The sequence below is a fragment of the Mastigoproctus giganteus genome, chromosome 4 (assembly GCF_048544385.1).
Source record: "Mastigoproctus giganteus isolate SK-2022 chromosome 4, ASM4854438v1, whole genome shotgun sequence".
Lineage (NCBI taxonomy): Eukaryota > Metazoa > Arthropoda > Arachnida > Uropygi > Thelyphonidae > Mastigoproctus > Mastigoproctus giganteus.
In genome coordinates, this window is record NC_143578.1 from 23,621,163 (window position 1) to 23,645,995 (window position 24,833).

At 34.9% G+C, this 24,833-nt stretch overlaps 1 protein-coding gene across 1 annotated transcript; it reads right to left on the reverse strand.

Annotated features, from left to right (window-relative positions):
• Positions 1 to 1,162: 1,162 nt before the first annotated feature.
• Positions 1,163 to 2,143, reverse strand: LOC150086471 (52 kDa repressor of the inhibitor of the protein kinase-like). The gene has a single exon (XM_090372177.1). It carries the CDS (start codon positions 2,141 to 2,143, stop codon positions 1,163 to 1,165), a length of 981 nt encoding a protein of 326 aa, XP_090228303.1.
• Positions 2,144 to 24,833: the final 22,690 nt, after the last annotated feature.

Sequence of the window (24,833 nt, forward strand, 5' to 3'; positions counted from 1 at the left end):
TTTAAGAGTTGTCTATGGTGTTTTTACACTGATATTATATAGATTTGTAGTGATGTACTTGCCCCGTCCACGTGTACCAAGTCACCTGCATCCCTTTTCTCCCATTGGCTAGAATAAATATTACCAGGAGGAAAACTTTTTTAATATATAGAGAGATAATATTTCAATTCCTATCAGAAAATCTATATCATGCCATATGCCCTACTGGGAATTCTCATAATTAAATAAACTGTGTCTGAATTCTATGGAAATGAAAATATTGTTTTTATCATGAAGATGTGCTCTTTCAGGTTTTATAAAGTGATAATAACCAAAAAATTTTGATTAATTTATTCTGATTGACTTAATTTCTGTTAATCATTTGTTTAATGTTTTTTTTCTTAATTTACTTTATTTAAAAATATTTTTGATATTTGCTATGAATAATTATTTTTATTCTATTTTATATTGTGTAAACTTGCAGATATTATTCACCGAGACATCAAAGCTGACAATGTCTTACTGGCTGAAAACGGGCATATCAAAGTGACAGATTTCGGAATGAGCACTGTGAGTTATATTCATGCTTTTATTAATAGAGTAAGATGCTTGATGTTAAGGTTTAAGAAGCTTTGCGCACAGGAAAATACCTTAACTTCAAGCATATGTCCAGTACTGTAACTAGAGCTTTTGCCGCCCCCTCTCAATACACACCAAAAATACTACAAAAAGTCAAAACAACGTATAGGGAAATAAATTAAAACACTATGTTTATTTTTGAAGTAAAACTTTAATTCTAACATTCTAAAATGTTATTTTTCTTGCTTTTCTGTTAGCAAAATCATTGAAGTCTATTTCATCACTCAGTTGCTGTTCTGTAGACAGTATGGCAAGATTTCTTAAATGCAAGGTACTCATTATAGATCTTAGGTAATTCTTAATCAATTTTAATTTAGAAAAACTCCTCTCACAACTAGCAACACTGTGAGGAAAATTTGCAGTAGTATTACAATATTTAGAACTGAGTTCTCAAGACTGTATTTTAGAATATACTGCAAAAGTTCAAGGGGACCATCCTTCCATGTCTCTGTTTAGTCTTGCGTAGCAGCAACAGAAATAAAACTCTGAAGTCTTTTTCTCTCAATGAGGAACTTTTCCTTATTAATGTCATTGTGATCATGATTTAGTTGACATTCGTATTTATCTTCAAAAGATTCGATGGAGTAAGGAAGGCATATTTTTCAGCAAGAACATGAAGCTGTTGAAATCTTGTGGTGATTTCTTGGATCACTTTGTCCAGTGAAAAAAACATTTCTCTCTTCAACTCAGTTTCGTATGACAATTCAGCATCTTGTGATTCTTCATCTGCCATCAGTTTCTTCTTTCTACACCAACAATCCATGACTATCCCCAGATCATCATAAATTTCTTTGGCGTAAGCTACTGAATTGTTAACTAATTCATCTCTATTTTCAGTTAAAAATGTTTTTAAAGCCTCGAGTTTTATGTCACATTGTTGTATATTCAATCCTTTGGTTTGGAGGTAGACCTGTGTGTCATTAATTTCTAGAAGGATGAATTCCCACAGGCCAAGAAAGCACAAGAAGGAAAACGATTGTAACGCAACAAGCAGCATGCCAGCATCTGACCTGGTAACTCTATTTTCTTCTTCACCAGTTAAATGTTCTACAGCACTTAAGATTTTTGAGTAATTTTTTTTTACAACACTCACAGCATCTCCCCGTGCACTCCACAAAGTTTCTACTACACGCTTGACACTTTGACCAGTGACTGAAGTCAGAATATCCCAGCGATGGGTTGAGGAATAAAAAAACGTGAACAAACGCTCCACAGTTCCAAAAAAGGTAACAGAATTCACAGCAACAGAAGCTGCATGTACACCTGCCAAATTCAGCGGGTGATTTGTACATCCGACAAATTCTGCTTTTCCATTAATTTCCTTGATGTGTCTCTGAACACCAGTATGTTCACCAGCCATCACAGCAGCATTATCATATGCTTGTCCTCTACAATTTTGAATATCAATTCCGTCGTTTTCTAATTTTTGCAAAATCATAGTTGAAATATTCTCGGTGGTTTTACCTTTTGTTTCAATGAAATCAACAAATGATTCCACAACCTTCACTTTATTTCCATCGATCATAACGTAGCATAAAACTTGGTTCGTTTGATCCTTATGAGAAATATCAGGGGTGCTGTTGAATATCATAGAAAAATACCTTTTACTTGCTCGATAACTTTGCTTCTTTCTTTTTCTCCCAAAATTTCTATAAACTTGTTCTGAATAGTAGGTGACATATGGGATTTAGCAAACTTTTTTCCCAGCTTGATTCTTAGAATATGTTAAGGTAGCACTGGATCGCATTTTGCCAACAAATGAACTAATTCTAAAAAATTTCTCTATTTCCCGTTGATTCGGGTTCATCATCAGTCTCATAATGAATTCCTTCTAGGTGACCCCATAAAGCCAAATTAGCTAAGAATCTAATGATATACATCAATCTTGCAAGTATCTCCCTCCACTTCTTCACTTCATTTTCAACTTGTTCTTGTTCCTTTTTATCAAAAATTGTTGCTCCACATCGGATTCTAATTTCCAACTCCTTCCATTGTGAGAAAGATCGAACATGGGTCACACTAGATTCATGGTCGAATATTTTAGGATTAAGTTTCCACCACATGTTGAATCCATCTGCAGAATCAAAATTTTAATGACTTCTGTCTGCAAATAGTCTGCAACAATAAAGAGCTTTCTTGGAAGGAGAGTACACCAACCACAACCTCAACTTTTTTTTGGGCGCCTAAGTAGCCAGGTGGGCAGGAGCAGCAGTGCGTAGCACATGCTTCTTGATTAGACCAGGGTTCGAGCCTGTGACCACCAAATACGGAGGATGCGGAAAGGTCAGGGAATGACCACCGCATATCCCCAGAGAAATATGGCCTTAGTTGCTAATGCTCCTAAAAACCAAATAACAACATCAATTTTTTTTCATTATTTGGCAGAGTTCGAAAAAACCACTCAAGTGTAAGTTTTCTGTTTCATCCTTTGATTGACGCACCCTCACGAATCACTTCACCAAAATCAGAATCTAGAGGTTGAACCACAGATGCACCTTGACGTACCAGTAAGATCCGTGTGTCATCGTTAATCTTACTTGGCCAAAGACCAACATCTTTTAAGTCGACAGCTGAAATTTTTTGTTCGTTACACTCCTTATCACTTGTTGAAGTTGAAGAATCACTTGACTTTGATGATGGTTTGAATTCGGAAATTGCTTCAGCAACAGTAGTAGTAGTTTTGTGACTGAGGTGTTTCAGTAGTTGATTGATTTGGTAGTTGTTGGCGCATCGGCTTCTGTGGCCATATTGCACCTCCCAAGGTTTTTTGCAGTACTTTGATCCAAGCCCGAGGCGGGAATCGAACCCGCGACCTTTGGGTTGCCGGGTAGGTACTTTACCCACTCGGCTAGCCCGGTCGGCTATTTCAGTAGTGCACCTTCATTCTTTTTTAATTCTTCCTCCCTAGCCCTTTTCTTTTTTCTAAAGGCTGCACCACTTTCTTTTATTCACTTCATCTTAAGTAAGACTGAAAGAATAATAAGAAAAAGAAAGATATTCATAATAACTAATAACTAAATAAATAAGGAATAACAGGGACAAATAAATCCCTTTTAAAATGTTAGTTTGTATAGTCTGCATGCCTAAAAAACTGTGATACGCTAACTCATCTCAGAAAAACAAAGAAGAACGATGTAAAATCACAAAGATATTACACGCACTTAACAAGATCAAATTATAACAATCTGAGGCTTAGTCACTGTCACCACTCATCAGACTAGTGGGCATTTTCACCGCAGCTCCCTGATCGCCATAAACGCCACAAACGTGCAGCAGTATGAAAGATTTGTTTAAATCTAGACTATAGACTAAACATACATAAACAATACAATAAATATTTTTTCAACATCTTCAACAGTTTCAATAATGACCCAATGGATATAAATGTGGAACAGATTAAAAAAGCTAATGATGAATCAGGCATTTTAACATTTTTTAGGGTAAAAACTGAATCATGCTTGTTAATTTTTATACACTGCATAAACGCATCAAAAGGGTTAAGCAAAAACCCTAATATAATTGGGGTCTGAAGAAATATTATTACCGGGGCCCTAAAATCCTGTCCTTAGTTATACGCAAAAGTAGAAGAAAAAAAAAAAATACGTTTTCGCAAATGTGTACTGACTGTGCGGTGCTGCTGCTGAGACGCAGCTGCCATGGTATAAGCAATAAACCAATAAAGCAATCGCCATGCCATGCGTTTTATTTTTAAGAATTTGAATTATAGTATGATAGGGAAATGTAATGGTTTTGTTATATTTATATTTTATTTATTTTAGTTGTAAGTATAGTTGTTAAAAACTAATTATTAATTAAGTAATAAAAATTACTAAGTTAACATAAATAAAAGAATCGTCAAAAAATAAAATTGTGTCTCACGTGAAAAGTGCTACCCAGGGTGGACCGCCCCCCCCCAAGCTATGCCACTGCATATGTCTACGATATATTTTAAGATGTGATCTCTTTAGAAATGTTTGAAACTAATTTCTTAAATTAACATATTAATGGAATCAGTTTCATGTATTTCAGTGATAATATCCTTCTCTCTGACAAACAGGTATAATAATATTTTTTTTTGTTTGTTTCAGTTTGCCACTAGAAGTACTTATATTTGTGGAACAAAAGAGTATATGGCTCCAGAAATACTTCTGCCTTATGGCTATGGTAACTGTTATATAATCAGAGATAACTTAAAATAAAATATTTAATAACTGATATTATTTAATAATGAAAATTTAAGTTGAAATTATCAAACCAGTTGCATTTCACAATTTTATTCTTTTTAATCGATGACAGTTCCCATAAGTTTCAAAAATACTAGAGAAAATACCAATCTTTCTTCTAATTTTTGCATCTTGCATACTACCCTAATTTTTTATTCACCAGCTTTAATAATTTCAAATGATTTCACCGTGGCTGATGAAAATATTTTGATTTCATGAATACTTGTTGAATACTTGGAGATTCAACTACTTTGTTCATAGTGCGGCAGCTCATATAGTATAGTTTATTTTTCTATATAAATAAGTGTTCACAGGCTTTGCATGCACAGGCTGAAAAACCAGTATAACTGAAAGTGGAACCTTACTTTCTGTTTCTAAGGTTGGCTAACTACAGTCCCTGTTGTAAAGGCCTGTAAGCATTGTTCCAGTTCCCAATGGAATTTGAATATATATGAATGTAAAATTTCTGTTTATATTCCATGACAGACATATAAAGCTAGAGGAGACTGGCTTTAATTGCTGTTAATCATCACAACTGCAGCGATTTACAATTGCTATACAGTGAGTGTTCACGATTAACAGGGATCTGCTCATTTATTAGTACCCTTTTTTTAGAAAAGAATATATAATATATGACCCCTGTATCTGTATACTGATCACTAAATTAAAATAAAGTTCGATTTCAATTTTTTATTTATTATCATTTTAAAATTTATTCAAATAAATTATCCTGGCTAACGAGAGTGTAACTGATTAAACAGTTAACACAGCATTACAGTCATTTTAAAGTGGAAAAGCAAATAACTCAGTAAACAGTATTCTGAATGAATACTGTTTACTGAGTTATTAGAATTAACTCAGAATTCAGAATTAACAGTTTAATTCTGAATTCTTGAAGAATTTTATTTGATTTAATCATCAAATTCTAATGTGTTGTCATTTTATGTGCAAAATGCAGTATCATTAGTTTTGATAATAAAAAAAAAAAAGAAGTGTTTTTTAAAATTGTGCAATTTTTCTATAGTTATTTCTGCTTCTCCTACCCTCAGGTTTTGAAGTTGACTACTGGGCTCTAGGAATCCTTATCTACAAATGCCTTACAGGAACAACACCGTATAGTATATTTGCTCAAACTCCAGAGGGAATGTGTATGGATATTACAGAAAGTAATTATAAAGTTATTCTGTTAATTGCTATTACGGTTATTAATAAATATCATTAATGTGTATATTCAGTGTAGGTGATGATATTTAATATTGAAACATGAATTGCTAAAGTTATAATTATTCCAAAAATTTTAGTAATGGGTTCAGTCCCTAGTCACACATGAATTAAAGATACTACTTAACTATTTTTAGTTAAAAGTTACTCTCTACTTCCTTACTGATCTGTTATCTATTTGTTTCAGTTGCTCTATCAAATATGGTCTACTCTTAGTTGTTAGAGCACAACGTATCCAATGCAAAAGTCTTGCTATTTTTATTACGATTCCCTTTCAGTTTTTTTTTTTTTGGTCTTTCCGTTTATTTACTTTTTTTTTATGTTGTTGTTTCACTGTTTTATTTTATCTCTTATTTGCATACAATAAAATCTCACAAATACTTGAAAATCAGATATTAATATTTAGCCTAAAACTGAGAAGTTACATAACAATCACACTAACAATAATAACATCAGAATAATTGGGTATATAACTGAGTAATTCTTCTACAACTACAAGTTTTCCAACTATATAATCGAGATAATGCAGTTTAACATTTGTATATTAAAATTTTAATCTGTGTTTTTTTGTTTTTTGTTTTTTTTGGTGTGTATATGCAGCCTTTGAAACAAAAGTCCAGCCTTTGAAACAAAAGAGCATGACAGTTATTTACCCCTCTTCCTGTAGATAACGAGGCTGGGTTTCTAGTGGGTGCAGCTGAGGGAGGATATTTGTTTACACTTCACCCAATGGTTCCCAAACTTTTGTCACTTAAGTTCCACTTGGAGTAAAAAGATGACTGTATTCATGGCACACCTAAAGAGTGATTTATTAAGTTATAATCCAATTATGTTTTAATCTTAATTAATCAATCATGTCTTGACTGCTGTATCGAATGAAGGTGCAACCTAGGAAAATAGTTAACATTTTGTGCACATATATTTTTACGTTATATCAATGAGAAATAAAGTTTGGTATATTTTGTTTTGTTTTGTATATTTTATTGGCATATTTATTATTTTTGTTCTAACTCCCTATTTTGTATAGGACATTAGTCTTATCAACTGCAGTAGTTTTCAGGAACATATCCTTGTGGTTGGCAAGGGATTGCTGTATCTGGAAACTTATTTTTTAATATAATACTACACTAATAGTAATAACTTTTGTTTATTTCAAATTGATTGAATCTTAAAATTTATTTACAACAGCTATACTTCATGCTCCCATCAGTATGCCTTTAAATGTCTCTTCAGATGCCTGGATGGTGCTTTTGGGATTCTTACAAAAGGTAAATCAGCATTGTTGTCATTATTGTCATCTCCTGCTCCTATTACCTTCAGATAATACCCATTTTTGAAAAGGGACCCCAACTGATTTGGCTAATTATAGGACAGTTTCCTGTTCAATCAGTTTAGATTAAAATCATAGAAAATTATTATTATTTAATAATAATATTCTATATTATTATTAAGTTTCTATATCAAAATACTTAATCTTCAATCTTAGTTAATACCCTTATCAAAATTGTAAAAGTGATTCAACTATGCTTGAGGAACTCATCGATTCTTTTAATTTTTGTTTTCAGATATAACAGTTATGTCTTAATCTTATTAATTTATCTCACTAAAGTTTATGACTTAATAAAATTGATATAGAGCAATAGAAAATTTATAGTTTAGGAATAAGAGGTCAAAGCTTTAATCTTATAGTTAACTATTTAAAGCAGAGGAAAAAAACTTATTGTTAGCATTGACAGTGTTAGTGAAACAAAGTATCATATCAACACAAGAATTTCTCAAAGAATCCACATCGGTCCTGTCCTAAACAAGATATTTCAAAGTATTTAAAAGGCACAGATAAAAGTGTGTGCTGATGATGTGCAGTAGGACAGAACTTGCAACAATTGACAGCTGCTTTACAGTCAGTCCTAATAAATATTCAGAAATGGACACTAGGATAATATGCTTGTTATTAGCGAAAATAGAACTAAAATGTTATGTAACTGCATAACTCATCAGGTGAAACCCATCAGTGTATAAAACTGGACTTTACTCCTTTAATCAAATTTCACACACAATCACTGTTTAAACAGTAACAAATTTGAAGACTGCTCCTGTCACACTGATGAAATCTCCAATGCCCACTTCCTAGGCTTAAGGATTATTATTCCTTAATAGATATTGCAATCCATTAGTAAAAGATCAAGAATTAGTGTACTTCAAGCAGAACTCAAAAACCTAAAACAAATTTGGCCACTTTTCAGGTGCCACTTGACTGCATTTGTTATGATCATGGGCACAACCACTGCTGGGTTAAATGTGATTTTTTAATGAAAAATTTGAAAATTTAAAAATGTATTTTTTTTTACAAATGAAAAAGAACATCACAATCATAAAATATAAAAATGAAAATAATAGTCACTTCCATTTTCCAGTTCTGCAAACAGTTAATAGCATGAAAATTCAAATTTACACATGCACTCGTATTGTTTTGTCAAATAGATAAAGAATAAACAGATGAATAATAATAATAATTGAAACAAGAAACCATTTTAGATCAACAATAATAATACCGAAGATAAAAAAACAAATTTTTGTCTTAACATAGATTTTATCATTTGACACTACATATGACATGTACAATTGTTGTATAAATTGGAGCAGTGCAGCATTAGGATTACATTACTGTTATTAATAAAGGAATGATTGAGTGGTAGGAGATAAAGAGTAGTTATGAACGGCCACTGCAGGTGCCTCCATAGCCAGGTGGGAAGGAGCAGCAGTGGGTAGCACACGCTTCTTGATTAGACCGGAGTTCGAGCCCGTCACCACCAAATATGGAGGATGCGGAAAGGTCAGGGAATGACCACCGCATATTCCGGAGCAATATGGCCTTAGTTGCTAATGCTCCTAAAAACCAAACAAACAAACTGCACTTCATGGACTAATGTGATGAGTGGAGTACTGTAGGAAGTGCTGTAATGTTTTTAGGTGCATTACCATATGTGCATAATGTGCCTATTGACTTCATTATGTATGTCTACACATAATAGCCTGACTCTCGGTGGATAAATTTCATGAAATTTTTTGTATTTAGCTTTGTTGGAAAGATTTGTTGAGTCATCCCAAATTTATGAAAATTTGACCAATAGAAATTCAGAAATTATTATTTCTTTGTTCATCCATCTGCAGGTAATAACTCAACTCCCAATGGACGGATTTTCATGAAATTTTATACTTGGCTTTTTTTTTAGCTAACCTTTGAATTTCCCAAAACTGTCAGCCTCAACCACCTATGTAGGTAACTTATTCCAGTAATTTATAACTCGCTGGCTAAAACTTCCTGCTATCCAGTCTAAACATCTTCCTCCATAACTTGAATTTATGGCCCGTAGTTCTGGTCATTTATAACTGTGTCCTCATTCATTTTACTTTTGCCAATCTCACCAGGCGAGTTACCTGTCTTTGGACCCTTTCAAGAAGCTCGATGTCTTTCTTTAGGTGCAGTCTCCATACTTGAATACAGTATTCCAAGTGTTGTCTAACAATAGCCTTATATAATGGGATTATGACATCCTTATCTCTACTAGCAAATGTTCGATAAATCATTGATAAGACACCATGAATCTTCCTTGCAACCTGTCTACATTGCTTGGAGAGAACTTCATGTCTAACTATATTGTAACTCCCAAGTCCCTTTCTTCCACTACTGACTTTAGTTCAACTCCACCAAGTGTATAAGTTATTTTGGGGTTGCTGTTCCCCAGGCGTAAGACCTTACACTTTGCTACTTTTCTGATCATTTCTGAAGTCTGTCTAGGTCATTCTAGTCTGTCTAAGGTTGTTGCATCATTGAGCCTTCTTTGGAAAAGTGGGGAACTAGTTCCCCACTTTTACAATACAATATCTGTACCATGAAAAGATTGTTCCTGGGACCAGCAGATTCTTGGATTTCAGTCTTGATCTGCAAATGTAACAAAATATATTTGGATTGTTCTTTATTTATTTTAATTTTTCTTAATATATTTGGATTTTCACATTCCGTGCCTTTGGTAATTGCAATTTATGACTGTGTTCACACAACCACGAATTGCCATTGTCAGAGGCACGGAATATGAAAATAATGGTAAAAGCAGATACTATATATCAACAACTGTATGAGAAAAACAAATGAATGTGGAAGATACTAGGTAGCATGACTGAATGCAGAAGAAACACTTCTCTGGTTTATATAGCTACCTGACTTCCAGGTCTGAACGTGTCTGGGTATGTGTATATCTGTCAGTCACAGAGGAAGTAGTATGCACATCACATATATGTGTAATATGTATTAAGAAAACAGTTCTTGCCATTTGCAAAATGGCTGAACCTGATAGCCAAAAAACAGTTTGAATTTTTAGAATTAGCACTTAAAGTACACCCAGAAACACCATGAATTTTGTAAATTTCAAAATCTATGGAGATGTAATTTTTCACATGGAAAAACAATGTGAATACTTTACTTACTTATATATTTTTTTATATAATATCCTTTTAAAATTATAATAAAAATGAATAATTTAATTAAAAATTTTTTAAATGGACTGAAATTGTATCTGTCTTGTTTTGCTTGAGTGAAGCAAAATTAACTTTTTAATCATGCAATAAAAAGATGAGGCATGATGATTATCTGTCTATAATATAAATTTTATCATAAAATACATTACCATTAGTATCGGTGTTCTAACCATATACACTTTTTACTGTTTTTCAGAATCCCCGTCAAAGACTTGGATGTAAACCAAGGCTAGGATTTGCAGAGATTGAAAATCATCTCTTTTACGAGGGTGTAGATTTTGAGCGATTGGTAAGTTGAACACAACCCTTTATCCATAATTTTATCAGCAGATGCAGTGATATTCAGAAATCTACAAAAACACTTTTAAAAGTGCCCGGCTAACTGAAATCAGAAATTATAAACAAAAAAAAAGGAAGTAATTAAAAATACAATTTACAGCCAGCTTATTAAAAAATTACATTTGGAGTAGAAGTTGTTGTTATTTGGCTTTTAGGAGCATTAGCAACTTAGGACATATTGCTCCGGGGATATGCGATGGTCATTCCCTGACCTTTCCGCATCCTCCATATTTGGTGGTCACGGACTCGAACCCCGGTCTAATCTGTTTGTTTGTTTTGGTTTTTAGGAGCATTAGCAACTAAGGCCATATTGCTCAGGAATATATGGTGGTCATTCCCTGACCTTTCCGTATCCTCCGTATTTGGTGGTGATGGGCTCGAACCCCGGTCTAATCAAGAAGCGTGTGCTATGCACTGCTGCTCCTTCCCACCTGGCTACGGAGGCGCCTGCCCGGTCTAATCAAGAAGCGTGTGCTACCCACTGCTGCTCCTGCCCACCTGGCTACGGAGGTGCCGGAGTAGAAGTAAACTTACAGGCAGTTTGTAAGAATGAACTGGAATTTGTTTTCAGTTTCTACAGTATGCTTGGAAAACACCCAATGAGCTCTTTAATCAGCCAATCACATGTCTATTATATATTTATCCAGCTTTTATTTTAAAATATTTCTGTATGGTGTATTATTTGTGTGCAAGTCATTGGACTGATAAGCATTTTGTTTTTGAAAATTTCTTGTTCATAAACAAAATGATTATCAAAGAGAAATAGAAAGAAAAAAGGACTTAGATCTCTGTGGAACTTAGCTGGATACTTTGCTCGGAATGTGCCAGTGAAATTATTCTTTTAGGGATGAAGTCCTTTATTCTATACTCTACCTTAAAATCTCGTCCTTTATCTAAACCTTGGTTTTCCAACAAATGTGTTAAGGCTGTTCAAGATAAGAATATTGCATATCTCAATTGGCTTGCAACCAAATCTCTAAGTTTGCTGCCTACACTAAAGCTTGCAACAATTGTAAAACAGTTATTAATCAGTCCAAAGTAGATTTTGAACAGGATAAGAGTAGAAAACTTGCTTCTTGTCTAAATGGTAGTTGAGCATTCTGGTTTCTTGCCAAAGCTTTTGCATATCTGTACTCCCATCTCTATTAAAACCTGATTGTTCTATTGCCACCTCAGCTAAAGATAAAGCTGACTTGCTAGCATTCTACTTTTCTTCTAACTCACGTATTGATGATCTTGGTAAACCACCTCCTCACATTCCCAACACACTTCACTGAATGCCTTTTTTGATCTGTCAAAAAAAAAAAAAAAAGTCAGAAGTAATTTGAACAATCTTGATGCCAAGAAAGCTCCAGGTCCTGATGGTATTTCTCCACTTATTCTCAAAACCTGTGCCCCCGAACTTACTCCCATTCTGTGTTGCCTTTTCACACGTGAATGCCCTTTTTGAGGGCATCCACCCTAAACCTGGATTGAGGGGTGTCGGAGGTTTCAGGGACAGATGGCAGTCATCGTGAAATAGGTGGGTATATGGGATGTGTTAGGGTAACTAGGAATAGGAATAGGTGCATGTATGCTTGCATGTATACCAATGCTAGAAGTGTAGTAAATAAATCTGATGAATTTGAAGTGTTGGTCAAGACATCAAAGGCAGATATTGTTGGAATAGCAGAGACGTGGTGTCACACAGATATAAGGAATGCAGAACTGGAATTTGGGGAGTACAATGTGTACAGAAAGTATAGATAGGATAGGAAAGGAGGAGGTGTTATGCTGTTAATTAAGAAAAACATAAAATCAAAAGAAGTGCACCCAGTTGATATAGATGAACAGTGCACTGTTGAGTCAGTTTGGTGTGACATAAGCACTGCGAAAGCAAAAATAAGAGTAGGAGTGTGTTATAGGCCTAATGACTTGAATGAGTACAATGAACAATTGTATAGAGAAATAGAGTGGGCCAGTAAATCAGAATGTCTTATAATGGGGGATTTTAACTTCCCAGATATTGACTGGAATTTGTGAGTTGGTCACTCATATACTAGTCAGACTTTTGTGGATTTATTGGATGATTGTTTTCTGCAGCAGCATGTTCGAGAGGCAACCAGAGAGAGGAATACTCTTGATCTGGTTATCAGCAGTGATCATTCATGTATTAAGAATTTGCAGATAAAGGAACCACTAGGTGGCAGTGATCACAGTGTACCGATGTGGGATTTACTTAAAGATTTAATTACCATCAGGGGTAAAGGAAAGGGTTTTTGCTTTTGTAAAGGTGAGTACAGTGGTCTCAGACAGTTTTTAAATTTTGTTCAGTGGGATCAACTGACGATGTTACCAACAGTAAATTCTAAGTGGGAAGCATTCAAGGAATTAATCGTGGATGCTACTAAAAGGATCATACCTATTAAGAAATATTGTTCAAGGTTTAGGCCTAAATGGTTATCAAATGAACTAATGAGACTCATAACAGAGAAGAAAAATGCATGGAATGCATATAAATTATCAAGCGACTCAGAAGCCTATGGCAGATATAAGCTAGTCTGTAATCAGATCACAAAGGAGGTTAGGCAGGCGAAGGCAGATTACGAGAAATCCTTGGCAAAAGATGCTAAAAAAACAGCAAGGATTTATTTACTGATATAAACTCTAAAAGGACGGGGATGAATCTGATTGGTCCACTTGACATCGATGGTTCGACTGTTGATGATCCTGCTCAGGTAGCAAACAAACTGAATGAGTATTTTGCATCTACATTCACACATGAGGAATTATTAAGGTTTGAAAATGGCAGAAGGTTATCAAATTGTAGCAGGGTACTTAATGATTTTGTAATAACTGAAGCAAAGTGGAGGAGAAATTGTTGAAGTTAAACATAAGAAAAACACCTGGGGTGGATGGGCTCTATCCAGTTATATTAAAGGAGGCGGAAAAGGAACTAAGCAAACCCTTAGCCATATTATGAGAGCATCCTTGGACTCAGGGGAGGTTCCCACAGACTGGAGATGTGCAAATGTATCCCCAATTCACAAAGGGGAATCGAAGGGTGACATGAGTATATGATGAGAGCCTTGTCGATCAATTCGGCCCTGGAAAGATTGTGCAAGGCTCAAGGGGTAGAATTTTTTTCAGCCTGGACTGTACTTGTTAACAGGAGAGATTGCTTCTACAGGGATGGGATACACTTAAATAGAAAGGGTGCAAGAATATTTGCTGATGCTATCGAGGCAGTGTTAGGTGGGTCGGAAAACTGCTAGCTTGGGGGGAGACAAAGACCAATAGATTGACAGTAGCCACTGGCAGAGGTGAAAGAGATTCTTGCACTGCTTCTATTAGAATAAGCAGAAGCCTGAAAAACAAGATGCATGGTATTTCAGAGACTGCTGGGAGCCATTGCGGTACAAGTAAACACATGGGTTGTGTTAGGGTAGCTAAGAATAGAAACAGGTGCAGGTATACTTGCGTGTACACCAATGCTAGGAGTTTAGTAAATAAATTTGATGAATTTGAGGTATTGCTCAAAACATCAAAGGCAGATATTGTTGGGATATCAGAGACGTGGTGTCACACAGATATAAGGGATGCAGAACTGCAATTTGGGGAGTACAACGTCTACAGAAAGGATAGACAGGATAGGAAGGGGGGAGGGGTTATGCTATTAGTTAAGAAACACATAAAAACCAAGGAAGTGAAGCCAGTCGACATCGCTGGACAGTGCAGTGTTGAGTCAGTTTGGTGTGACATAAGCATTGGGAGATCAAAATTGAGAGTAGGAGTGTGCTATAGGCCTAATGACTCTGATGAGTATAATAAGGAACTGTACAGGGAAATAGAGTGGGCCAGTAAATCAGAGAGTCTTATAATGGGAGATTTTAATTTCCCAGATATTGACTGGAATTTGGGGGCTGGTTCTCACACACTAGCAGGGCTTTTGTGGATTTATTGGATGATTGTTTTCTACATCAGCATGTTCGGGAGGCAACTAGAGGGAGTAATACTCTTGATTTGATTATCAGCAGTGATTCTTCATGCATTAAGAATCTGCAGATAAATGAACCACTAGGTGGCAGCGATCACAGTGTGCTGAAGTGGGAGTTACTGAAAGAGGTAACTACCATTAGGGGTAAAGGGAAGGGTTATTGCTTCCGTAAAGGCGACTACGATGGACTGAGACAGTATTTAAATTCTATACAGTGGGACCAACTGATGATGTTACCAACAGCAAATTCAAAATGGGAAGCATTCAAAGAACTTATCTTGGAAGCTACTAGGCTTTACATACCAACTAAGAAATATTGTTCAAGGTTTAGGCCAAAATGGATGTCAGATGAACTAATGAGGCATATGGCAGAGAAGAAAAATGCATGGGATACTTACAAATTAACACATGACACAGAAGCCTATGATAGATACAAGTTGATATGCAACCAAGTTACAAAGGAGGTTAGGCAGGCGAAGGCAGATTACGAGAAATCCTTGGCAAGGGATGCAAAGAAAAACAGCAAAGAGTTCTTTACTTATGTAAACTCTAGAAGGAAGGGGATGAATCAGATTGGTCCACTTGATATTGATGGGTCAACTGTTGATGATCTTGCTCAGGTAGCTAACAAACTAAATGAATATTTTGCATCGACATTCACACATGAGGAGTTATTCAGCAAGGGGAATGCCAGAGGTGTATTCAACTCTAGTAGTAAGCTACAGAATCTTGAAATAACTGGGAGTAAAGTGGAGGAGAAACTGTTGAAGATAAACACAAGAAAGGCATCCGGGGTGGATGGGATCTATCCAGTTATATTAAAGGAGGCAGCAAAGGAAGTAAGCAAACCCTTAGCCATAATTATGAGAGCTTCCTTGGACTCAGGGGAGGTACCCATAGACTGGAAATGTGCAAATGTGACCCCAATTCACAAAGGAGGATCAAAGGCTGACACAAGTAATTATAGACCTGTGAGCTTAACTTCTGTTCCACGAAAATTAATGGAGGCACTGATTAAAGAAGCACTGCAGGATCATTTAGACAAGACTTCAGCTATAGCTCAGACACAGCATGGTTTTGTTAAGGGGAAGTCTTGCCTGACCAACTTGATTGGATACTATGATGCAGTCACAAAAGAACTGGATGCAGGGAATAACTTTGATATTATATACTTGGATCTTAGAAAGGCTTTTGATACTGTTGCACATGGAAGACTGCTACACAAATTGGAGCAGTGTGACATTGGAGGCAAATTGCTGCTATGGATAAAGGGGTGGTTGAGGGGGAGAAGACAGAGAGTGGTAATCAATGGACACTGCTCATCGTGGACTAATGTTATTAGTGGAGTCCCTCAGGGCTCAGTGTTGGGTCCATTATTGTTTTCTGTATTTATAAATGATATTGATGATGGTATATCAAGCTTAATGTCCAAGTTTGCAGATGATACAAAGGTTGGCAGGGTTGTCAAGGACACTACTGACACTATGCTGCTGCAACAGGATCTGGAAAGGTTGAGCAGATGGGCTGAGAGGTGGCAAATGAAGTTTAACATTGACAAATATAAAGTACTACACATGGGAAACAGCAACCCCAGAGCAACGTATCAACTCTGTGGTACTACACTGACAGTGGTAGAGAATGAAAGGGACTTGGGGGTGGTTGTGCAGGCAGATATGAAGTTCTCTGAGCAGTGCAGACGGGCTGCAAGAGTAGCTCATGGAGTATTGTCAATGATATACAGGAATTTTTCCAGCAGGGATAAGGAGGTGATTATTCCCTTGTATAAGGCAATGGTCAGGCCACACCTAGAGTACTGTATACAGGTCTGGAGGCCTCATTTCAAAAAGGATGTAGAGCTGCTGGAACGAGTACAGAGAAGGGCAACAAGATTAGTGAATGGAACAAAGGGGTGCTCTTACGAAGAAAGGCTTAAGTTTTGCAAATTACAGTGTCTGGAGACTAGGCACCAGCGAGGTGATCTGATAGAGGTGTATAAAGCCTTGAATGGGTTAAGCATGCTCAATGCTGATGGGATTCTTCCTCTAGCTCAGAAAAATCACCTGAGAGGGCATAAATTCAAATTGAGGAAAGACAGATGTAGGATAGACGTGCGGAAATTTGCCTTTAGCCAGCGGGTGGTTGGTTGGTGGAACAGACTGCCATCCCTTGTGGTGGATGTTGATAGCCTAAATAAGTTTAAGGCTCAGCTGGACAGGTATTTTGAACGAACAGAGGGGTGAAGTGGAAGTGGGTTTTTTTTTTTTTTTTTTTTTTTGGCTGATGCTGCATAAGCTTGCTTTCTTGCATCAAATGCCTCTACTAATGCTAATGCTAATGCTAATGAGTAATTACAGACCAGTTAGTTTAACTTCTGTTCCAGGTAAAATAATGGAGTCACTGGTTAAAGATGCATTGCAGGATCATCTACACAAGACTGCAGCAGTAATTCAGACCCAACATGGGTTTGTTAAGGGAAAGTCTCGTCTGACAAATCTGATTGGTTATAATGATGTAGTAACAAAGGAACTGAATGCAAAAAATAATGTTGATATCACATATTTGGATTTCAGGAGAGCACTTGACACTCTTGCACATGGAAGACTATCGTACAAATTGGAGCAGAATGATATTAAGGGTAAGTTACTACAATGGATAAAAGGATGGTTAAGTGGGAGAAGACAGAGGGTAGTAAACAATGGGTGCTGCTCTTCGTGGACTAATGTTATTGGTGGAGTCCCACAGGGTTCGGTGTTGGGTCCACTGTTGTTTTGTATATTTATCAATGATATTGATGAAGGTATATCAGGCTTAGTGTTGAAGTTTGCAGATGATACAAAGGTTGGCAGGGTTGTTAATAACAGTAATGGCAGTGTGCTACTGCAACAGGATCTAGATAATTTGGGCAGATGGGCTAAGAAGTGGCAACTGAAGTTTAACCTTGACAAATGCAAAGTGCTGCATATGGGTAGAAGTAACCTGAGAGAAAAGTACCAACTGTGTGGTATTACACTTAAGGTGGTAGAAAATGAAAAAGACCTGGGAGTAATTGTGCAGTCAGATATGAAGTTTTCTGAGCAATGCAGACAGGCTGCCAGGGCAGGTCATGGGGTTTTGTCACTGATATATAGGAGTTTTGCTAGCAGGGAAAAGGAGGTGATTGTCCCTCTGTATAAGGCAATGGTCATGCCACGCCTTGAGTACTGCATACAGGTGTGGAGGCCTCATTTTAGGAAGGATGTAGATTTGCTTGAGCGTGTACAGAGAAGGGCAACAAGATTGGTGAGGGGAATGAAGGGTTCCTCTTACCAAGAGAGGCTTAAGTTCTGCAAATTGCAGTGGCTGGAGACTAGGCACCTGCACGGTGATCTGATTGAGGTGTATAAGGCCTTGAATGGGTTGAGCACGTTGAATTCTGATGGGATCCTTCCACTTGTTCAGATTATGAACCTAAGGGGGCATAAATTCAAATTAAGAAAAGACATGTAGAATAGTTGTGAGTAAATTTGTCTTTAGCCAGCGGGTGGTTAATTGCTGGAACAAACTTCCATCTGTCGTTGTGGAAGTTGATAGATTGAATAAATTTAAGGAGGAACTGGACAGGCATTTGGAGGGAATGGTGTGATTTTTTTTTTTTTTTGGCTGATGCTGCATAAGCTCATACACTTGCTTTCTTGCATCATATGCCACTACTACTACATTCTTATTCCAGTGATGTTTTTCCTTCTACTTGGAAATTTGCTCATATTAAGCCAGTTCTCAAAAATGGGTGACAGATCCCTCCAACCAATTATCATCTCATTGCACTTATTTCTACTCTTTCTAAAGTAATGGCAAATCCATTAACCACCAACTCCTAAACTACCTAGAAACCTTCCATCTCATCAATGGTTGCCAATATGGATTCCATCAGTGTTGATCCACTGTTATGTTTTCAACTCAACAAAGCTATTTGTTGACATGAAAATGATCCACAAATTGTTTTGTGCTGATAAGATGATTTGTTTTCTTTCTAATATGTTATGTTTATTTAATTTTCTTGTTTCCTTTGAGAATATAATTTTTATTTAATATTGTGATATTAATTATTCATCATTTAATTTATTTAGTCTGTTATGAAATCAACACTTGATGATATTAACCTTCCATGTCTCTCCCCCCAGAAAAGGACCACACACATACACGTGACATCTAATAGGTGCCATATGTGTTTATTTTAAAATATTAATTTTTAGCTTCTTTGTTAAATTGAAAATGATCTTTTATATATTATTATTTAGATAAATTATCCCATTTGTCATACTGCATGCATTTTTTTTCACTTATCTCCTATTATAATCTCCTTCCTTTAGTTTCCTGGTTTTCACTGGCAACTCCCTTTGAAAAATAAGAAAGTTCCAGAAAAAAATATACACAATGGGATACAAAAAGCCAAATTATAAAATGATATTGGGCAGAATATTAATTGCCTCTGCCCCACTGACTTTCTGGGTGGGGAGAGGGCAATTACAGTTGCTTGATAAATTGCTTTTGTACACAGATGCAATTACCATGATGGTGTCATTTAGATGCCAAACAAACAATCAACCTTTTGTAATTCTAATAGAGAAAAATGAAAACAGAAGATACTGTATATTCATTTTGAGAATATTAGTGGAGAAAGGTACAAGGGAGGATATGATTACATTATCAAACTTAAAAAACAAAAAAAAAAACAAAAAAAAAAAACAAAAAAAAAAACAAATATTTAAAAATGTGTTTTCCATCAGATGCCATGTGACAGTTAAAGGATTAAGTTTCCTTGAAAGACAGCAGTGTTAATTAGGATTCAGTCTTCGTTTTCAACTTAATTGAGAGATTTGTGGCTTAGGGAAAGGCATAATAAAGAAAAAATTCTAGTAATAATCAATTGTACAGTTTTGATTACTTCAATGAAATCATTTCTGGCACAAGCGAAATTTACTTTATATTTAACTCAACCCTTTGAAGGTAACCAGGCTGCTCTATACAACTCAATGTATAACTATTCATTTTGCATTCAAACACTCTCTTCAACTTTTTTTTAAATTCAACGTTATTTGTCTGCTTTCCCTGCCGGTAACAGTAATTAGTGTCTTTTGTGCTTGTTCAATATGGCATTAATAAATTTTGTTAAGGACTGTTATTATTATGTTAATACTACATTTATAAAGTAATACTCTAGATATCTTTAGCTTAATTTAATAAAAAAAAATTTTTAATTTTTTATTCTTTTTAAAAAATCAAAAAAAAAAAAAAAAAAAGTTGAAGGTGCCAAAAAAGCAAGTGTAGTAAATTAAGTATTCAGGCTTTCAACTTAATATAAACCATTGATTCATAAAACACTGTAAAAAAACATATGCTAAAGTATTTGTTATCTATCAAAATATTGATGAAAAATGGCCTCCAAAAAGGGGGGGGGGGTTCCACTTATAACACTTTCCTGCTTATAATGCTCTTCAGGGGCAGTTCCTTTAAACATTTTATAATGAGAATTTACTGTATTTCATTTTGCAACAAATGTGAAAAGTTCTGAAAATATTAATTAAAAAAAAAAACAGTGAATATTTTTTTATAAAACCTGAATGCTGTTATATATTGAGTCTAAAATTGCCTGTTTTATGTAACAGAAATGGGGAGACTGTTGTTATCATGGCTGGTTCTAGATACTTTTCCTCTCAACTAGGATTTTTAAAATTTACAGTGTCTACCAATATATTAGAACTGCTCATTATCGGTAAGTAGAGGCTAATTAATATGAAAATATTTTTACTTCCAACTGAGTAATATGACTTGTGTATTTGGATGCATATTATATGCAATACACACATAAAGATTCCACTTAACTCAGTAAATGACATTTTGAAGAATTTTTAATCATTTGCTTCTCCTCACTTAGTCAACAAAAAAACTAAATATTTAAAATTGTCTATTATATAAAGTTTATTGAAAAAAATCTCAATAAAATTATTATTTTTGATTAAATTTTTACTTAACCTCAGAATAATGACAAAAAATTTCTAAGCAAATAAGATCTCAAATTATACTTGTTCTTTATAATATTATTAAAATACAAAAGCCCCTTGCTAAATGACAGATACATTCTTCAAATTTTATAATGCAAAAACTGTTTAACTCATTTTTTTTCAATAAGATATAATGATGTAAGCGGAGGATGCTTTTTCGACATTTGATGAATTTTATCTATTTCACTAACAAAACATCACATACTGATATAGCATGCTTATTCATACTAATTTAAGTGGATTAAAAACCATGTTATTTTTGTGCAAATACCTATAAACTGATGTTTGTTTTTTACATTTCAGAACACTTTAAAATTTTATTGGAATAAAAGAAAATGATCTATTAAAGAAAGAATGCTAATAGTGAAGTTTTATACAAAATATGAAAGTGTAATTAGAACTTTGAAATAATCATGCACTCATCTGACCAGCTCAATGATTGAGCATACATTCATGCATTAGATAACACAATGGAATCCTCAGTGGCAAAAATGCTCATCCCACAGGAAATAGCTATTGTTGGTGATTCTCTTTTCAAGGAAACAGGAAATATATTATGCAAAAAGGATAGATAAAATAGAGTATGTTTGTCAGGAGGGCTAAAGTTAATGTTGTAGAATAGTTATCATCTTTTGAGGACACAAAAGGTGATATTTTTGTACATGTTGGTACCAATGATATTAAGAATGGGAGACTTGCAGCTAATTACTCAATATTGCTCTAATACTTAACATATATTAGAGCAATATTGAGTAAAAGCCATGAGTTAGGATTAAATTTGAAAGTGGCTAAAATTATGCCGAGGCATGATAAGAGGGAGTATACAATGAAGCCTTCTCAATCATGGGGTAGAATTTTTCTCAGGATGGTCTGAGTTTGTTAACAGAAGGAACTGTTTTAATGGGGATGGGATACACTTACAAGAATATTTGCTGATGCTATTGAGGCAGCATTCGGTGGGTTGGACAACTACTAGCTTGGGCGATACACAGATTAATAGATTAGCAGCAATTCCAGGCAGAGGTGAAAGTGATTCTTGCACTGCTTCTATTGAAAATAGAAGTGCAGCAGCCTGGAAAGCAAGGTGTCAGAGATAATATAGCATGCTGGGGATCCTCATGGGACAAGCAAATACATGGGCTGGGTTAGGGTTACTAAGAGCAAAAACAGGTGCATGGTTTTTTTTGGCACTCTCCCTACAAAACTAATGTTGAACCAACCCGTTACACAGTATTGATTGATACCTCACTCCACTTAGCAGCTGATCAGCCCCCATACAAGTGCATGTATGTATACTTGCTTTTATATCAACTAGGAGAATAGTAAGTGAATTTTAATTTTTGACCCCTCACCTCAGAAAATACTCCTCTCAGTCATATTTATTATGAATCCCCCACTTATTCCAGATGCTGGTTGCATCACTGAACTATAATAAATACTGCCATTATGTGAATAAATTGCATATTCTGTATTATTTAAAGAACAAATATATTTCCTTTTTTTTTTTTTTTCATGTTTTAAATAGAGCTGAGTAATTTGCCAAATGACTCAAAGTGAAGCAAGGCTACAGTAATGCCAGAGGTAAGTACTTACCTATGCACAAAGGTAAAGCTTTAGAATGGTGTAATTTTTTTTTAATCAGAGTGCTGAATTCTTACTACCAGTATTGCCATCTTTCAGTTTGTCTAAGAAAAACAAATCACAAAAATTACAAGAGAATTATAAACATAATTATAGTGCAGTTATCATTTCCAGTGTCACATTAGATGGTAACAAGGCAGAAAATCAGCCCCACTACAAAATCAAACATTGGCATCACGGCCTACAACACCATTCCAATGGTGTATTATGCTTCTGATCATAATTTAATACAGTACCTTATAGTTCTTATAATTTCTGGATTATATATGACTTTACATAATGTTTGCAAGCTTATAATTTAAAAAATTTATAATTTTGTATACTTTTTAAAGATTAATTAATTACTAGTTTAGAGTTGTGTAATGTTTTATGCCATTCACTGATCTATACAGCCAGTTCAAAGATTGCAGTAGTCCTATTTTGCTGCCCATAACTTTGAATTGCTGACTCAAAGGAGGGCAGCTGGTAAGTTACACCTGCTGCCATTGAATAGAGTACTCTTTGCAGAATAGCTGGCAGGGTGACATCACTTTTATAATGTACCTACCAGCTAAAAGCACAGATCACATTTATTCAGGCTCAAATTATGGTAGTCCCGTGATTTCCTAAAGGAAGAGCTAAAGCAGTTTTCTGGGGAATCAGGATTTTTTTTATAAGGGTGGGCTAAAACTGTTCTGAGGAATCATTAAGCTTTAATCATCATGTAGCAGTAAAAAATCCACATTATTCTGATCATAGGAGGAGGGCTATAGCCCCTTTAGCCACTGGAATTGCCACTGACTATTAGAATAGATTCAAACTATTTTTAGATTAGACAAACCACTCTTAAATAATTACAATAGTTGTAAGTATTGTAATTATTGTAAACGTGGAGCTCCATTCCTATGTATTATTCTGAGGCCATGGCCAACCTTCACTTAAAAAATTGATTGTATGTTTTTTTATTTATCACTAGAGTCCCACATGTAATAATTTTCTTTGTATTAAAGCAGCCCTTTTAAAGTCGATGTTATTACTTCAAGATTGATGATGAGTTTTATGTCTTATGGCAGCTAGAATGTATTGTTAAGTTTGGTCATATGCAAGTCCATCGTGCAGTATTTTAAGTATTCAGTAGATTATTGGCTGATTATTTACATCTCATATAATAGTAGTTCTTTTCTTAGAAAAGCTTTTTTTTTATTTATTTATTGGGAATAAAATTGAAATGATGCATTTCACATATTTTAAAAATTGCAGTTTTGATTCAAAATTATGCATTTACTATAATTTTAAAAATATCTTCTTTTGTTTGTTTCAGTTTTTTTTTTTCAGGTTGTTCTACATGTAATAATTAGATGTGATGAGCTGTTATATTGCATATTGGATGGGCTGGAATCATGATATGAGAAATAAAAGTGAAATGCAGTGGTGATGGAAAGTAAACATTCTCAGATTGTAATGCCAGCACAAAGGTGGTTTCCCTAAACTTGCATTTAGTTACCTCAACTGTGGGGATAGAAAGAATGAAAATTTTAAAGTGAATTTATAAAATAAAAATGACTAAACTGCCTCTACTCTGTTTATTCTTTTTATTAAAGCTTATTTCTTCATTTGCATATTTTTTAAAGGTGTACAGTTTGAGGTGGAAAAATAATTAATTATACATTAAGTAAATTATGGTGTTACACTGATACTATAGCATAGCTGAGAATAGATATGCAAATAGCAAAATTTTGCTAATGGATTCCCCCTCTTGACAAATAAAGTTAGCTGTGAGGATCTAGCCCTTTGGTCCTAGTCATTTTGTCTCCAGTGCTATTCCTTCCTTACTAAATTAAGGCTGGTAAGGACTCTGGTGTAAAATTAAATCGTTATCTCAAAACTCTCAACTTGTTTGGAGCCCTTGTATAGGTTAGTGTCTGGGGCTGTAACCTGCTGCTTGTCTTTTTCTTAAATTACTTCATTTTTTAATATACTCTTTGTGATTCTGGGATAAAAAGGATGAAAATTTCCAAACAAATTCCACTATACACATGATAGAAGTTGTTGAGGTTTCATTAGAAGCTGGAAAGGTGGTCTTTGACATGGTTCCAAACAAGAAAGATGCCATCTGCATATCTCATCTATACAGTTCACAGATGTGTTTATAATTGGGTATTACAAGGTCGCACAAACAAAAACAGTTTCTGGTATCATAATATAAGTTGCATCATGGCTTTAATTGCTTTTCAAAAATTTATACTAGCAGTATGAGTT

Coding starts and splice junctions, on each gene's coding strand:
- LOC150086471 (XM_090372177.1), bottom strand. CDS start 2,143: ATGATCGATGGAAATAAAGTGAAGGTTGTGGAATCATTTGTTGATTTC.